Source organism: Oncorhynchus gorbuscha, linkage group LG08 (genome assembly GCF_021184085.1).
Source record: "Oncorhynchus gorbuscha isolate QuinsamMale2020 ecotype Even-year linkage group LG08, OgorEven_v1.0, whole genome shotgun sequence".
In the NCBI taxonomy this organism is placed as follows: domain Eukaryota; kingdom Metazoa; phylum Chordata; class Actinopteri; order Salmoniformes; family Salmonidae; genus Oncorhynchus; species Oncorhynchus gorbuscha.
In genome coordinates, this window is record NC_060180.1 from 71,694,795 (window position 1) to 71,710,293 (window position 15,499).

At 42.6% G+C, this 15,499-nt stretch overlaps 1 protein-coding gene across 1 annotated transcript; it reads right to left on the bottom strand.

Moving 5' to 3' along the window:
- Positions 1-1,705: 1,705 nt before the first annotated feature.
- faim2a (Fas apoptotic inhibitory molecule 2a) lies at positions 1,706-14,479 on the bottom strand. The gene is made up of 11 exons (XM_046360548.1): positions 14,258-14,479; positions 13,387-13,511; positions 8,210-8,274; positions 7,363-7,416; positions 5,810-5,860; positions 5,450-5,489; positions 5,227-5,264; positions 4,986-5,073; positions 4,570-4,665; positions 3,558-3,611; positions 1,706-2,131 (listed from the first exon to the last, which is right to left on the bottom strand). The coding sequence occupies exons 1-11, from the start codon at positions 14,427-14,429 to the stop codon at positions 1,985-1,987; spliced, it is 930 nt and encodes a 309-aa protein (XP_046216504.1). The 5' UTR covers positions 14,430-14,479; the 3' UTR covers positions 1,706-1,984.
- Positions 14,480-15,499: the final 1,020 nt, after the last annotated feature.

A 15,499-nucleotide genomic window follows, 5' to 3' on the forward strand; every position in this document is an offset into this window, starting at 1 on the left:
TTTAAGGGCATAAATGTCATCTTGAAATACTTTTCGACTCACCAGACAGTGACTGAAACTGTTTAAAGTAATTGTTTAAACAAAAGCAATGACTCTGATTTGTCAACTGTAATATATATATATATATATATATATTCCAATATAACAAAGACAAGAAAAGTTGAAGTACTACCAGGGGAATCAGCTAGTGTCCAATGAACTGGTCAACCACAAGTCACCCTGAATAAACGTGGTTGCAATTAACCCGTTCTCATATCTGTCCCAGCAAACTGATTGTCCACCAACAGCACAGCACACTGTCAGTTTATTCTTTTGCAGTCTCATTGTGATTCGTCAACTGCCTGGTCACGTCCTAAGAGTAACATGGGAGACGTAGGGCAGATCTGAGATCAGCTTACCTTCCAACACTGCCTCGGTGCAGATCTAACATCCAACAGGGCTGAGGTCAATTTTAATCGAAGGCAGTCAATTCAGGAAATACATTTTTAAAACACACTAGAAATAAATAGCTTCTACTCCTCAGTTTATTGAAAAGTAATTTAAAATCGTTTAAAATTATTATTCAACTTTACTTTCTGAATTGACCAGTCTACAATTCAAATAGACCCCAGCCCTGAAGACCAGTTTGCCTTACACTGCCAAACAACAACACTCCCCTAGATTGGTTCTAACCTTTACACAGGCCCACAGCTAGCAACACTCCAGAGATTGGCAAGGGCTGAAGTGCCCCATAGAGGTAGGAGCTTGCCTGTGCAGACAGAACTGAAATCCCAGCAGTCGCACACACACACTTCAAATATATATATATATATATATATATATATATATATATATATATATATATATATATATATATATACTTATATAATATATACACATATATATATAACATTCAGGGAGAGGAAAAATATACGCAAACTATGCTTTTATAAGATACCTCAGAGCGGATGTGTTAGTATATGGTGGGTGTGATAGTGTACTGCGGGTGTGTGAGTGTACTGCGGGTGTGCGAGTGTACTGCGGGTGTGCGAGTGTACTGCGGGTGTGCGAGTGTACTGCGGGTGTGCGAGTGTACTGCGGGTGTGCGAGTGTACTGCGGGTGTGCGAGTGTGCGAGTGTACTGCGGGTGTGCGAGTGTACTGCGGGTGTGCGAGTGTACTGCGGGTGTGCGAGTGTACTGCGGGTGTGCGAGTGTACTGCGGGTGTGTATTTGCGTCAGATTACAAATATGTGCCGGTACGTATTTGTATCCATTCTCAAATGTGTGTGGGCTTGTACGAGTGTAACCAAACAGAAGTACGTGCATAAGGATATCAGATTAGATGTATACACTTGAGGAGGCAGAGAGAGTCAGGGGGAGCTATTGAACGTGACAAGATGGTGTGGCTATCCCGTTCTGTAAAGAGCCATGGCATTGCGGAATACTCTGCCACCAGAGGTTTCTCAGGCGAAAAGCAAGTATAGCTTTAAAAAAAACATCACCTCTCCTCTTTCTATAGAGCTAATCTAACTTTACTGTGTATTACATTTACATTTAAGTCATTTAGCAGACGCTCTTATCCAGAGCGACTTACTAAGAATATATGGCGTGTGTGAATAGTACATTTGTTGTGGTGTCTTACACACACACACACACACACACACACACACACACACACACACACACACACACACACACACACACACACACACACACACACACACACACACACACACACACACACACACACACACACACACACACACACACACACACACACACACACACACACACACACACACACACTTCATTGTTATTTTGAATTTAATGTAATATCTTATATTCTTGTCTATTACTGCTCTGTCCTTTGTAATGTATTTGTACGTTTTAAGTGGACCCCAGGAATAGTAGCTGCTGCATGTGCAGTCGCTAAACGAGATCCTAATAAAGTAAACTCAGCGAGGGGGGGGGGGCTATTGAACGTGACTACAAGGTGGTGTGACTTCACTCCTGACTCCCAAACAGCTGTAGGAGGAAGAAGAAGATGTAGACCACGTCCATGTAAAGGCACATCGCTCCGAACACGTGCTCCTCAGGACTCAAGGAGTACCGCCGGTTGCCCATCAGTAGCTGCACGTCAAAGGCCAAGAACTACAGAAGAGAGGGGGAGGAGAGAGGGAGAGCGAGAAGGAGAGAGAAAGAACAAGGGATGGGGGAGAAAGGAGAAGAGACCATTACTCAAGGTCCTAGAAAACTAAGTCGTCACTAACATTCACATTTGGGGCTTTTTAGAAATACACCACATGACCAAAGGTATGTGGACACCTTTCTTGTCAAACATCTCATTCCAAAATCATGGGCATTAATATGAGAGTTGGAACTAAGGGACCTAGACCGAACCATGAAAAAACAGCCCCAGACCATTATTTATCCTTCACCAAACTTTACAGTTGGAATTATGCATTGGTGCAGGTAGCGTTATCCTGGCATCCGCCAAACCCAGACGGTGAAGCATGATTCATCACTCCAGAGAACACGTTTCCACTGCTCCAGAGTCCAATGGCGGCGAGCTTTACACCACACCAGCCGAAGCTTGGCATTGCGCATGGTGATCATAGGCTGCTCGGCCATGGTAACCTATTTCATGAAGCTCCCGACGGACAGTTCTTGTGCTGACGTTGCTTCTAGAGGCAGTTTGGAACTCGGTAGTGAGTGTTGCAACCGAGGACAGATGATTTTTTTACGCACTGCACACTTCAGCACTCTTAAGTTCCTGTTCTGTGAGCCTGTTTGGGGTCTATACCACTTCACGGCTGAGCCGTTGTTGCACCTAGACGTTTTCCAGCATTTACAGTTGACCGGGGCAGCTCTAGCAGGGCATAAATTTGATGAACTGGCTTGTTTGAAAGGTGGACAGTTGAAAGTCACTGATCTGATCTCTTCAGTAAGGCCATTCTACTGCCAATGTTTTTCTAAATATATACATATTATTATTACATCCCCTTACATTGTGTGTATTAGGTAGTTGTTGTGAATTTGTTTGATTACTTGTTAGATATTACTGCACTGTCGGAACTAGAAGCACAAGCATTTTCACTACACTCGCATTAACATCTGCTAGCCATGTGTATGTGACCAATACAATTTGATTTGATTCATGGAGATTGCATGGCTGTGTGCTCGATTTTATACACCTGTTGGCAACGGGTGTGGCTGAAATGGCCTAACCCACTCATTTGAAGGGGTGTCCACATACATACACACACACAAAAAAAAGTATGTATGTATGTATGTATGTATGTATGTATGTATGTATGTATGTATGTATGTATGTATGTATGTATGTATGTATGTATGTATGTATGTATGTATGTATGTATGTATGTATGTATGTATGTATGTATATATACACATTCAGCCTTCTATTTATACAGGTGATTCATTGCATTTAGATCAGAAATATATTCATTGCATTTAGATCAGAAATCTATTTGACAAGAGAAGAGACACCAGACCCAACACCGCAGCAATCATACACTCATTGAGTGGTGATTTTGAATGATAGATGATTAAGTACCAATGTGAAGACAAGGGCACCCAGTCCAGCGTACGCTGTCTGCAACCAAGGTATCTGTGAAAGACAAACGAGGTCAGAAAAAGGCAGCATAAAGAGAGACAGCCAGTCACAAATGAGAGGAGACGGTCCTGTCCAACAAGGTACAAACTCTAGTCGACCTTTCAGTTAAAACAAAATCACAAAAAGGTCAGTGGTAGAGTTGTGAGAAAGTTCCAGGTTCGTGATTATATCTCTGGGATAGGCTGTGGACACACAGTGACGTATGAAATAGCATATTCATTCAAACACTGTTCAACCGTTGTTTTTTTCCCCCGTCAACAGTTCAACCCATCTCTACTTCTTTTGGACGAGTTGCACACGCACAAAAAGGGGACAGATTTTGTACGGACACAAAATCTCTGTGTAGCCTTAACCTTAAGGACTTAAAGCTACAGTCTGTGATAAAATAACACATCAACCCCACCACTTGTTTTGTTAAACAGCTGAGGGATGAAAACATATATATATTTTTTTTACATGGCCGGTGGATCATAGGCTATTCGTTTTAAATTGACAATTTCTCTGTTATACTAATCTATAATGAGCCCTCCCCCACACGGAGATGGGCCGGCACGGTTGTCTGATAGGCTGAGCCGAGGTCATGTAAACTCACGTTCAAAGTCAAACAAGGCATCAGCAAATTGACTTGCCCCGACTCTATCATCAGATAGACACAGCCAAGATCATGGATCGTAAAAGATGAAAAGTTGGGAGCCGATAAACTTAGAAAAGAGCACATTCTACATCGTCACCCCACTCCAAAATGTCAATTTGGTCAAACAGTAAAGTTCTATACCCTCGTGCTTCCTTTAATGAACGTGTACCCTGAAAGCTCATCAAGCATTTAGGACTTAGAAGTCTCTGACAAATAAAAATCTATCAATATATATATATATATAATTAATTAATTTAAAGTTTTAAAAAAATGAATATACCAATCACAGACTGTAGCTTTAAGAGGCATGTTGCTTACATATCCGAAGGGTGCGGTGAAGAGGAGCAACAGTCCCGTCACCATCAGCACCATCATGAGAGAGAAGAGCAGACCGTGACACGACGTAAAATCCACCTGGAACACAACGTCAAGACAAGACCGAAAACCCAGGGGGCCACGTTCAGCAGGGAAACATAGCAAATAGAAATGTACTGAAAGAGAGCAGAAATTATTCATTATTTTACATGTCAGAGAGGCATCTGAACGTTTTTTTTGCTCTGCTGAACACGACTAAGCATGACATGACGTCCAGTCAACCGAGTTAAATAATCAAAATGACGTCAAGTCAACCTAGTTAAATGATCAAAATGCCACTGCTTCCACAAAACAGAATGATTTAACTTGACAAGAGAAACACAGACTGTGCTGTTGGCCATCTGCTTGTAAAAGCTCACCTTGGTCTGGAAACAGAAGAGCGTGATGAACAGACACACCATGGCGGTAATGCCCACACACAGCATCACCACTTTAGTGTTGTGGTAGCTATGGACACAGAGGAAGGATAATCAAGTTACTACCACCTCTGATACACACACAAAGTGACCGTCATAGACGGTCCAAAAGAAAAGTCACTAGACAGCATTTCCACACATATAGAAAAAGAGTGGACAGTCTACATTCACACACACAATTTACCTAGCCAGCATTCCTGCCATGTAAGACATTGCCAAAGTCTGGAGACAAGAAGAGGATCACAAACACACAAATATTACAGAGTAGTATTGTATAGTATGAATTGCACCTCACATCATTTGGAGTACCACAACGTCAGTAGAATGGTCATAATATCATCGAGGCACTAACTTAAGCATATCACTAACTGTCAAGCAGAGATGCTGTACCTCTGGCTGATACTTACAAATATCCCCAAGAGAATGAGGTTGGTGGGATACTGTCGCCTGTAAAAAGACAACGGGATACAATTGACAACATTTTAGTATGAAGAGAGCACCAATTCAGGAATTAAGACTTGGGAAGCATAGCCAGATAAAAACCTTTTCGCAAAACTTTAATTAAAAAAATCTACATTTAAAAAAAATCTAATAGCCATCAAAGAAAAATGTATCATGTTAAAGTCAAGTGCCTCCATCTCTTAGTTATGAAAGTAGAACTTGAGAATGTTGTAAAGAGGAAGAATAAAAGGTGAAGAAAGTGGTAGAAATACAAAATAACAGTAAAAGTAATGCTGGTAGTATTGACTAAAGAGTTGTCTTCTTACCGGGCACTTGTGCTGCAGACTAGCACCAGGTATGCCCCCATGAAGATGATGCTGGAACAGGAACAGTTATGTGGTCACCAGATAGGAAGGTTGGCTCAAGAGTGCCATATCAGTGCGCCTAAATCCAATGATGACAACACCACATCTAAAATGCTGGGGAATACCACCGAAATAACAACATTCCCCTGAAGGATCTACACCAGTGGTCGCCAACCTTTTCTGAGTCAAGATTACTTTCTGAGTCAAAACGCAAGCCAAGATCTACTGCTCAGATTTCTTTTAAACATGAACATTACATCCTATTCAACATTAAACAATTAAAAACAGTTATGTAGTAATGAGGTTTGTACAGTAGGCTATAGGCCCAATACATTATCACTACAAATTGGCTATACTTGAATTGCCCAGCCAATGTTGTTCTTCTGAGACCATTTTGAAATTATATTTACAATCAGGTAATAGATCATTTGTTGTATTACTTGTGAGGCAAAGCTGAGTGAGCGTAATAATAAGCTTTTTCTACTGGACTGATGGTCTGCATCTGATGGTCAGTCTGTGGGGAGGAAGCAGTGGTAAAGGCTGCCTCTCACACATCTCACCATCCCTCACTAAAGAAGAGGGGACACGGTCTTCCAGCTGATGGCGAAACTTAAGTCGCATTGCATTACTTCTGCCTCATGCACCAATTCATGTTTACTCCAATGACCAGAGAAAGTGAAATATTCCTCGATATTAAAAATAAAATTTTTAAAAAAAGAGACAAGACGCTAATAATAACAACACAAGTGTAACGGAACAATTTGTTACATCCATTAATTGCAGCTACAGTGCTGGTTGTAGCATGAGTGGAAGTAGGGAGATTTTGTATGTATTTTATGTCTCATAAAAGTGTTGAACAATGTATTGACAGTGCAGAATAGTAATTTAAACATGAACTAACTCATAAAAACAGCAGCTCTTTGTTGTATTCGTTGAGTCTCTCTCTAGTCATGGTTTCAATAGTTTTTACATCTCAAAGTGTCAACTTTGCTGAGCGTCCGAGTCTTCTTTTTTACGGTCTATGGCACGAGGAAACTGTACAGACACGGTGCTCTGAGCTATCTGATTGGCCAGCGGTAGTCCTATAGGTGCACTTGATTTGCTCTCCTGGTCTGCCAGGTAGGCGGAGTTCTACCTTCAGACATATGAAAGGGTTCAAAATGGAAACACTTTGCATCCCGGCGCTAGGGCTGCTGAATCAAGTGCACCTACTGCCAACAGAGTGAAATTAATACAAAAAATAAGAACGCAAGGCTTTATCGTTTTTTTTTTACAGAAATGTTTGGAGATCAACTAGGAATGCCTTGAAGATCGACCCGTCGATCTCAACTGACCGGTTGGTGACCAATGATCTACACAATAAATGGACAAGTTGCTGCTTTCAAGGTAAGAAAATGTCTTAGGTGAACATTGGGATGAATCATCCTTTACCCATTAAGTCATTTTATGATATGCATTGTCTATTTTACCAGTTTGGCATTGGTAGGACAGCACATAATGTTGGAGATACTCACTATGAGGCAAGGTAGAGGATTCGATTGTACTGCACAAACTGCCGGACTGGTTCACTGTAAAGTTGAGCGAAAATACTTATGAATGGATGGGCACCCATTTTCAGCTTCAGATATACAGATTTGTTTTTACTTAGCCTCATCTTTATCAAACCATCCAGTGAGAAGCACAAAGCATGTACTGAGTGTACAAAACATTATGAACACCTGCTCTTTCAATGACAGGCTGACCAGGTGAAAGCTATGATCCCTTATTGATGTAACTTGTTAAATCCACTTCAAATCGGTGTAGATGAAGGAATGGGAGGAGACAGGTTAAAGAAGGATTTTTAAGCCTTGAGACAATTGAGAATATGTGCCATTCAGGGGGTGAATGGGCAATACAAAACATTTGTGTCTTTGAGCGGGGTATGGTAGTAGGTGCCAGGCGCACCGGTTTGTGTCAAGAACTGCAACGTCGCTCAGTTTTTTCACACTCAGCAGTTTCCCGTGTGTATCGAGAACGGTCCACCAACCAAAGGACATCCAGCCAACTTGACACAACTGTGGGAAGCATTGGAGTCAACATGGGCCAGCATCCCTGTGGAACGCTTTGTAGAGTCCATGCCCAGACAAATTGAGGCTTTTCTTAAGACAAAGGTGGTGGCAATGCAATATTAGGAATCTGTTCTTAATGTTTTGTACACTCAGTATATGTTAGAAGGTGAGAATACATTTTTGATCACAATATGGAGACAGCATTATCTAACAAAGCGTTTGTACAAGTGCAAACTTTGCACATGTTTAAACACTTTGTAAATTGGGCTCTCAAATGTTTTCTGGAGTGTGGATTCATGTTAGCGGCCCTCACCAAAACGTGAAGAGAGCCACGATACCAAAGGTCACCAACAGTTGGACCATGAGGATGGAGAAAACCTGAGGATAGAAATAAGACATGTTAGAGAGTCTCTCACAAGAGACCAGCTGAGAGAACTACACAGTACTGAGAGGCTAGCTGAGAGAACTACACAGTACTGAGAGGCTAGCTGAGAGAACTACACAGTACTGAGCCAGAAGACACTTAAGCTTTACACAGTACTGGGGCGAATCGAGCCGAGCCAAACCAAGCTGCACTGAACTGGCCTGGTAACCATCCAACATAGTTGCCGAAGAAAGTCATGTAAAAGTGACAGCGCAGTTTAGTTCAGGTCGGCACGATAGTATAGTGTGAAACAATCTTCTATCTACCAGATAAGAATGATCTACGTTTCTATGGTTACGTCTAGTGCTGTACTGATGAAATACCACTCACTGTGGGCACATGATTTCACGTTCTGACGGTAGTCTTTTGACAGTGATGTAAAGAGCGTTAAAAAAACAATAGGCCGTGTCAGAAGAGGACGGTTGAGAGGATCAGAGTTAATGAAAGACTAAATGGGTCGTTCCATATCAAAATGTTATTTTTTATTTTATTTAAACAAGGCAAGTCAGTTAAGAACAAATTCTTATTTACAATGACTGCCTACCAAAAGGCCTCCTGCGGGGATGCGGGCCTGGGATTAGAACTTTTTTTTTTAAAGAAATACAATATAAATATAGGACAAAACACACATCACAACGAGAGACACAACACTACATAAAGAGCACCTAAGACAACAACATAACAAGGCAGCAAAACATGACAACACGGTATGGTAGCAACACAACGTGACAACAACATGGTAGCAACACAACATGTTAGTAGCACAAAAACATTGTACAAACATTAGTGGGCAAAGTCAGCAGCACAAAGGTCAAGAAGTTAGAGACAACAATACATCATACTAAGCAGCCACAACTGTCAGTAAGAGTGTCCATGATTGAGTCTTTGAATGAAGAGATTGAGATAAAAAACTGTCCAGATTGAGTGTTTGTTGCAGCTCGTTCCAGTCGCTAACTGCAGCGAACTGAAAAGACGAGCGACCCAGGGATGTGTGCGCTTTGGGGACCTTTAACAGAATGTGACTGGCAGAACGGGTGTTGTAGTAGATATCTCAGATAGGGGGGAGTGAGGCCTGAGAGGGTTTTATAAATAAGCATCAACCAGTGGGTCTTGCGACGGGTATACAGAGATTACCAGTTTACAGAGGAGAATAGAGTGCAGTGATGTGCAATCCAGGGAGGGGCCAGCTGAGTATAAGGCTGTGTCTTCTGCATATAAATGGATGAGAGAGAGCTTCCTACTGCCTGAGCTATGTTGTCGATGTAAATTGAGAAGAGTGTGGGCCCTAGGATTGAGCCTTGGGGTACTCACTTGGTGACAGGCAGTGGCTGAAACAGCAGATTTTCTGACTTTATACACTACACTCTTTGAGCGAGGTAGTTAGCAAACCAGGCCAAAGACCCCTCAGAAACATCAATACTCCTTAGCCGGCCCACAAGAATGGAATGGTCTAACGTATCAAAAGCTTTGGCCAAGTCAAGAAAAATAGAGGCACAATATTGCTTAGAATCCAGGGCAATGGTGACATCATTGAGGACCTTTAAGGTTGCAGTGACACATCCATAACCTGAGCGGAAACCAGATTGCATACCAGAAAGAATACTATAGACACCAAGAAAGCCAGTCAGTTGACAAGTTTTTCCAACACTTTTGATAAACAGGGCAAAATAGAAATAGGCCTATAACAGTTAGGATCAGCTTGATCTCCCCTTTAAATAAAGGACGAACTGTGGCTGCCTTCCAAGCAATGGGAACCTCCCCAGAAAGGAGAGACAGGTAAAACATGTTGGAGGTAGGCTTTGTGATGATAGGGGCAACAACCTAAAAGAAGAAAGGGTCTAAACCATCTGAAAGAGGATTCTAAACACAAGAGAGAGGATTCTGACACCCACCATTTCAGATTGTTCAGAATGGGTGTCATGTCTTGTTGAAACAGGAAGCGGTTAAAAACACAAGATATGGTGACAAGGAGAAATCGAGTGTGGTTACAACAGGAAGTAAGCTCGTTTTGGTCCTTTAAGAAAAAATATATATATAGAAATCCAGGAATGTAAATAAGAAGGGCACAGTGAAATGGCCTAGATCAGGCAGAACAACATTAATACATGGTGGTGCTACACATTAGTGCTGCATATAGGGTGTTCACTCACTGCTGTGTATGTTCACTCAATGTTGAGAAAAATGGGGCTATTCAAGAGGGTGATACGAAATGTAGGTCAAAATGTTTTCTTTGCCCATGTCATTATCAATTACATAGAATGAATCAGATTGTTTTCTACAATGTTATGGCCTTAACAGACTTGTACTTGACAGTGTTGATGAAATAAGAACGTTAATTTGCTGTGACCATTTAGACTGATTGGTTTTATTTCTTCCATATTTGGTATGTGAGGTGGTAACATTTGGAGGCGTTTCCACTGGTTGGACCAATCCAAATCAACTTGATACCTTTGTCATTTTCACCGACAGATCTTTCATTGCCTATATTGGCGATCAAACTAAGTTGAGAGGGGCTGTTTCTATGGCAATTTAAAGGGAAAGACTGAGAAATACACAATGAAAATAAGAACAGATTGTCTTCGCGGAGGGTGGATATTTAAATTCAGTCTGTTAGCTTTGTAAATTAATATATTCACTGCTCAAAAAATAAAGGGAACACTTAAACAACACAATATTAAGTCAATCACATTCTTAAATCAAACTGTCCACTTGGGCAACACTGATTGGGTTAACTGCCTGTTGTCAAATGGAATAGCAACAGGTGGAAATTTGGGATTTGTCAAGACACCCCCAATAAAGGAGTGGTTCTGAGGTGGTAAACACAGACCACTTCTCGGTTACTTCCTGGCTGATGTTTTGGTCACTTTTGAATGCTGGTGGTGCTTTCACTCTAGTGGTAGCATGAGACAGAGTCTACAACCCACACAAGTGGCTCAGGTAGTGCAGCTCATCCAGGATGGTACATCAATGCGAGCTGTGGCAAGAAGGTTTGCTGTGTCTGTCAGCGTAGTGTCCAGAGCATGGAGGCGCTGCCAGGAGACAGGCCAGTACATCAGGAGACGTGGAGGAGGCCGTAGGAGGGCAACAACCCAGCAGCAGGACCGCTACCTCCACTTTTGTGCAGGGAGGAGCACTGCCAGAGCCCTGCATAATGACCTCCAGCAGGCCACAAATGTGCATGTGTCTGCTCAAACGGTCAGAAACAGACTCTATGAGGGTGGTATGAGGGCCCGACATCCACAGATGGGGGTTGTGCTTACAGCCCAACACCGTGCAGGACGTTTGGCATTTGCCAGAGAACACCAAGAATGGCAAATTCGCCACTGGCGCCCTGTGCTATTCACAGACAAAAGCAGGTTCACACGGAGCACGTGACAGACGTGACAGAGTCTGGAGACGCGTGGAGAACGTTCTGCTGTCTGCAACATCCTCCAGCATGACCGGTTTGGCGGTCGGTCATGGTGTGGTGTGGCATTTCTTTGGGGGGCCGCACAGCCCTCCATGTGCTCGCCAGAGGTAGCCTGACTGCCATTAGGTACCGAGATGAGATCCTCAGACACCTTGTGAGACCATATGCTGGTGCGGTTGGCCCTGGGTTCCTCCTAATGCAAGACAATGCTGGACCTCATGTGGCAGCAGTTCATGTGTCAGCAGTTCCTGCAAGAGGAAGGCATTGATGCTATGAACTGGCCCGCCCGTTCCCCAGACCTGAATCCAATTGAGCACATCTGGGACATCATGTCTCTCTCCATCCAACGCCACGTTGCACCACAGACTGTCCAGGAGTTGGAGGATGATCCCTGGGAGGAGATCCCTCGGGAGACCATCCGCAACCTCATCAGGAGCATGCCCAGGCGTTGTAGGGAGGTCATACAGGCACGTGGAGACCACACACCTCATTTTGACTTGTTTTAAGGACATTACAAAGTTGGATCAGCCTGTAGTGTGGTTTTCCATTTTAATTTGAGTGTGACTCCAAATCCATGGGTCGATAAATTTGATTTCATGATCATTTTTGTGTGATTTTGTCGTCAGCACATTAACTATGTAAAGAAAAAAGCAGTTAATAAGAATATTTTTCATTCTAGGATGTTATTTTAGTGTTCCCTTTATTTTTTTGAGCAGGGTATTTAATCCCCGACTGTATTTCTTTATTTTTTTTAAACTTAATTGTTGTTTTTTTTAGCCCTTTTTCTCCCCAATTTCGTGGTATCCAATTGTTTTAGTAGCTACTATCTTGTCTGATCGCTACAACTCCCGAGAGAGAGGTTTGGGAGACAAAAGTTGTCCAGAGAACTCATTAGAAATTGATGGCAGATCGATCCAAAGTGCTTGGCTATTCCAAAGTCATGCGTCCTCCGATACACAACCCAACCAAGCCGCACTGCTTCTTAACACAGCGCACATTAACACAGCCGCACATTGCACCTGGTTAGCGCACTGCGCCCGGCCCGCCACAGAAGTCGCTGGTGCGCGATGAGACAAGGATATCCCTAGCCAATCCCTCCCTAACCCGGATGACGCTAGGCCAATTGTGCGTCGCCCCACGGACCTCCCGGTCGCTGCCGGTTACGACAGAGCCTGGGCGCGAACCCAGAGTCTCTGGTGGCACAGCTGGCGCTGCAGTACAGCGCCCTTAACCACTGCGCCACCCAGGAGGCCCTGATTACTGTAATTTTCTATTTAATAATTTTCTATTTGTATAAACCTTTAATTCCTCCTTTCATGGGTAAGCACTAGGTGCAAATATAGGAAAGCAACGCAGAGAGGTTTGGGAGACAAAAGTTGTCCAGAGAACTCATTAGAAATTGATGGCAGATCGATCCAAAGTGCTTGGCTATTCCACGAATGGCTTATTTCTCTGATCATTGTCTTGTATCAGAAACACCTGTAAATTATACAAATCACCATTAATAGCATACAGCAGAGATTTTTTTTTACATGAACCGAACCAAAACCTCATCAACACCTCTTGAACGTGGGTGGTATGGTGGTGAGCCTTTTGTCAATAAAAATATGTTGACAAAAGAAAGAAAAATAAAAAAAGGGACACTTGAGCCTCTCACTTTGCGAATGAACATACGTCGGATGTTCTTGTCCTCCCAGTTGCTTCCATCCAAGCTGTCGCTGGTGCTGGGGTCAGAGAAGGGAGAGGACATGTCAGAAGCGTAGGGGTTGGTGTAGCCCGGGCCTAACAGAGACAGAAAAAAAGAGAATTAGAAAAGAAGTTGAAAACTGGGCAAAATAAAGTGGCGCTCATCTCATTTCAGAACAGACCGTCTAATTAAAAACTCAACTCAGAACTTATTGCAACAACAAAAAGGTTGGGATGCAACAGATCTGGAGAATGTATTGCAAATCCACACTCGTTTTTACATGTATAGACTAAAAATCTATTTTCTGGACATTGTACAATGAAGTACTTGAAGTTAGTGACCTGGTCTCTTTTAACGTGATAATTTTGCAGCGATACAATTGGGCCCAGAGGATGGGGGTGAAAGGACAATAATCTTGGGAATAACAGCGGTCACGCAATGACCACAACAAGACAGTTATGATGAACAAGCAAGGCTAAACTCTGTGTCCATAAAACAGGATTAGGGAGAATGTTATAAAACAAGATTAGGTATTTTTTTAGGATCCCCATTAGCTGTTGCAAAACCAGCAGATACTCTTCCTGGGGTCCAACACAAAACATGAAACATTACATAATACAGAACATCAATAGAGAAGAACAGCTCAAGGACATATCTACATTTAAAAAAAATATAAAAGCACACGTAGCCTACATATCAATGCATGCACACAGACTATCTAGGTCAGGGAGATTAGGGAGAACATTATAAAACAGCATTAAAAAAAAGGGGTGATTAGTTTGGACATAGCAAATCCATTTCTATAAGATAAGGAGGTAGACCATGTTTCCCCTTGACTCACTGGGACTGGGGTGCACGTAGGCCCAGCTGGTGTGGATGGGCACCGGTGGAGGGGGCATGGGGGGCAGGTTGTCACTGTAGGGGGGCATTGCCACCATCACTCCACCGTACGTCTGCTCCTTGTCCCCTGCCATGGCTTCAGCGTAACTGGGCGGGGCTGCCGGTAGACTCATGGCTGAGGTGAGGCAGTGTGTGGGGAAAAAGCTGAGGATGACAAAGGACGTTGAGATTTAAACAATCTTTAACTTCTATCCCCTCAACTCCACTCTTTCGACTTTTGCAAATCTGAAGAAACCGGATAGACCTGAGCAGTGTGTCAGAAACCAAACTCTCCATTGCCATTAGAACGTCTCCTGGCTGTCTGTTCAGAACTGTAAACGTTGAAGGGGTCAATTTAGGGCAGGGGTGCCAATCCTCCTCTCAAAGAACTGCGGCATCTGCAGGCTTTTGGTCCAGCCCTGCATAAACACACTTAATTCAACATCGAGGAGAAGTTGATTAGTCGGGTATGTTAGACTGGGGCTGGTACAAAATCCTGCATGAGAGACCATGGCATGAGAGGTAGCTGTTCTTAGAGAAAATGTGTTGGCTAGTTAGCTAGCTACTAACGTTAGTGTTTACTAACTCTCACAAGGTGAAAATATTGATTCTGCGCGTAATAACACAACAGGTGGCTAACTCAACTCTAGCTAGCAAGCTATTAGCCGAGGCTCTATAGAAGTCTAACATATTAGCTAGCATTACAAAAAAATGCATTAAAACGCATCATCTGTAATGTTACAATTGACACTATTTGCCATCGTTGCTAAAAACGAGAAGGAACAGCTAAATTAGCTAGCTAGTTACTGTAGCTAGCTGTAAGCTTGCTAGCTAACGAGTATCCCATTCACTTTTGTACTATTAGCCAGGTAACATTATATCTGTTATTTTTACATGTTATTGCTGGACTGCGGATATCCAATAATTTCAAGTTGTCGTGTACACTAGTTAAATGCCAATGAAACAATTATTTTGTTTACCTGTTACACAGTTGCCAATCGATCAATGACCCAAATAATAACGGGCATAGAAAGCTTAATGCAATGCGGGATCCTTGAGACGTCCCTAAACCATAAAGGCCGGTTTAGACTTTGTCTAACGACATATCTGTAGACATTTCGAAAGGGACAAGTGTCGCTGATCAAAACTACATTTTAATTTATACTCCGGTAGAATATCTATAGATCTGTCGGTTTCCCTGGGA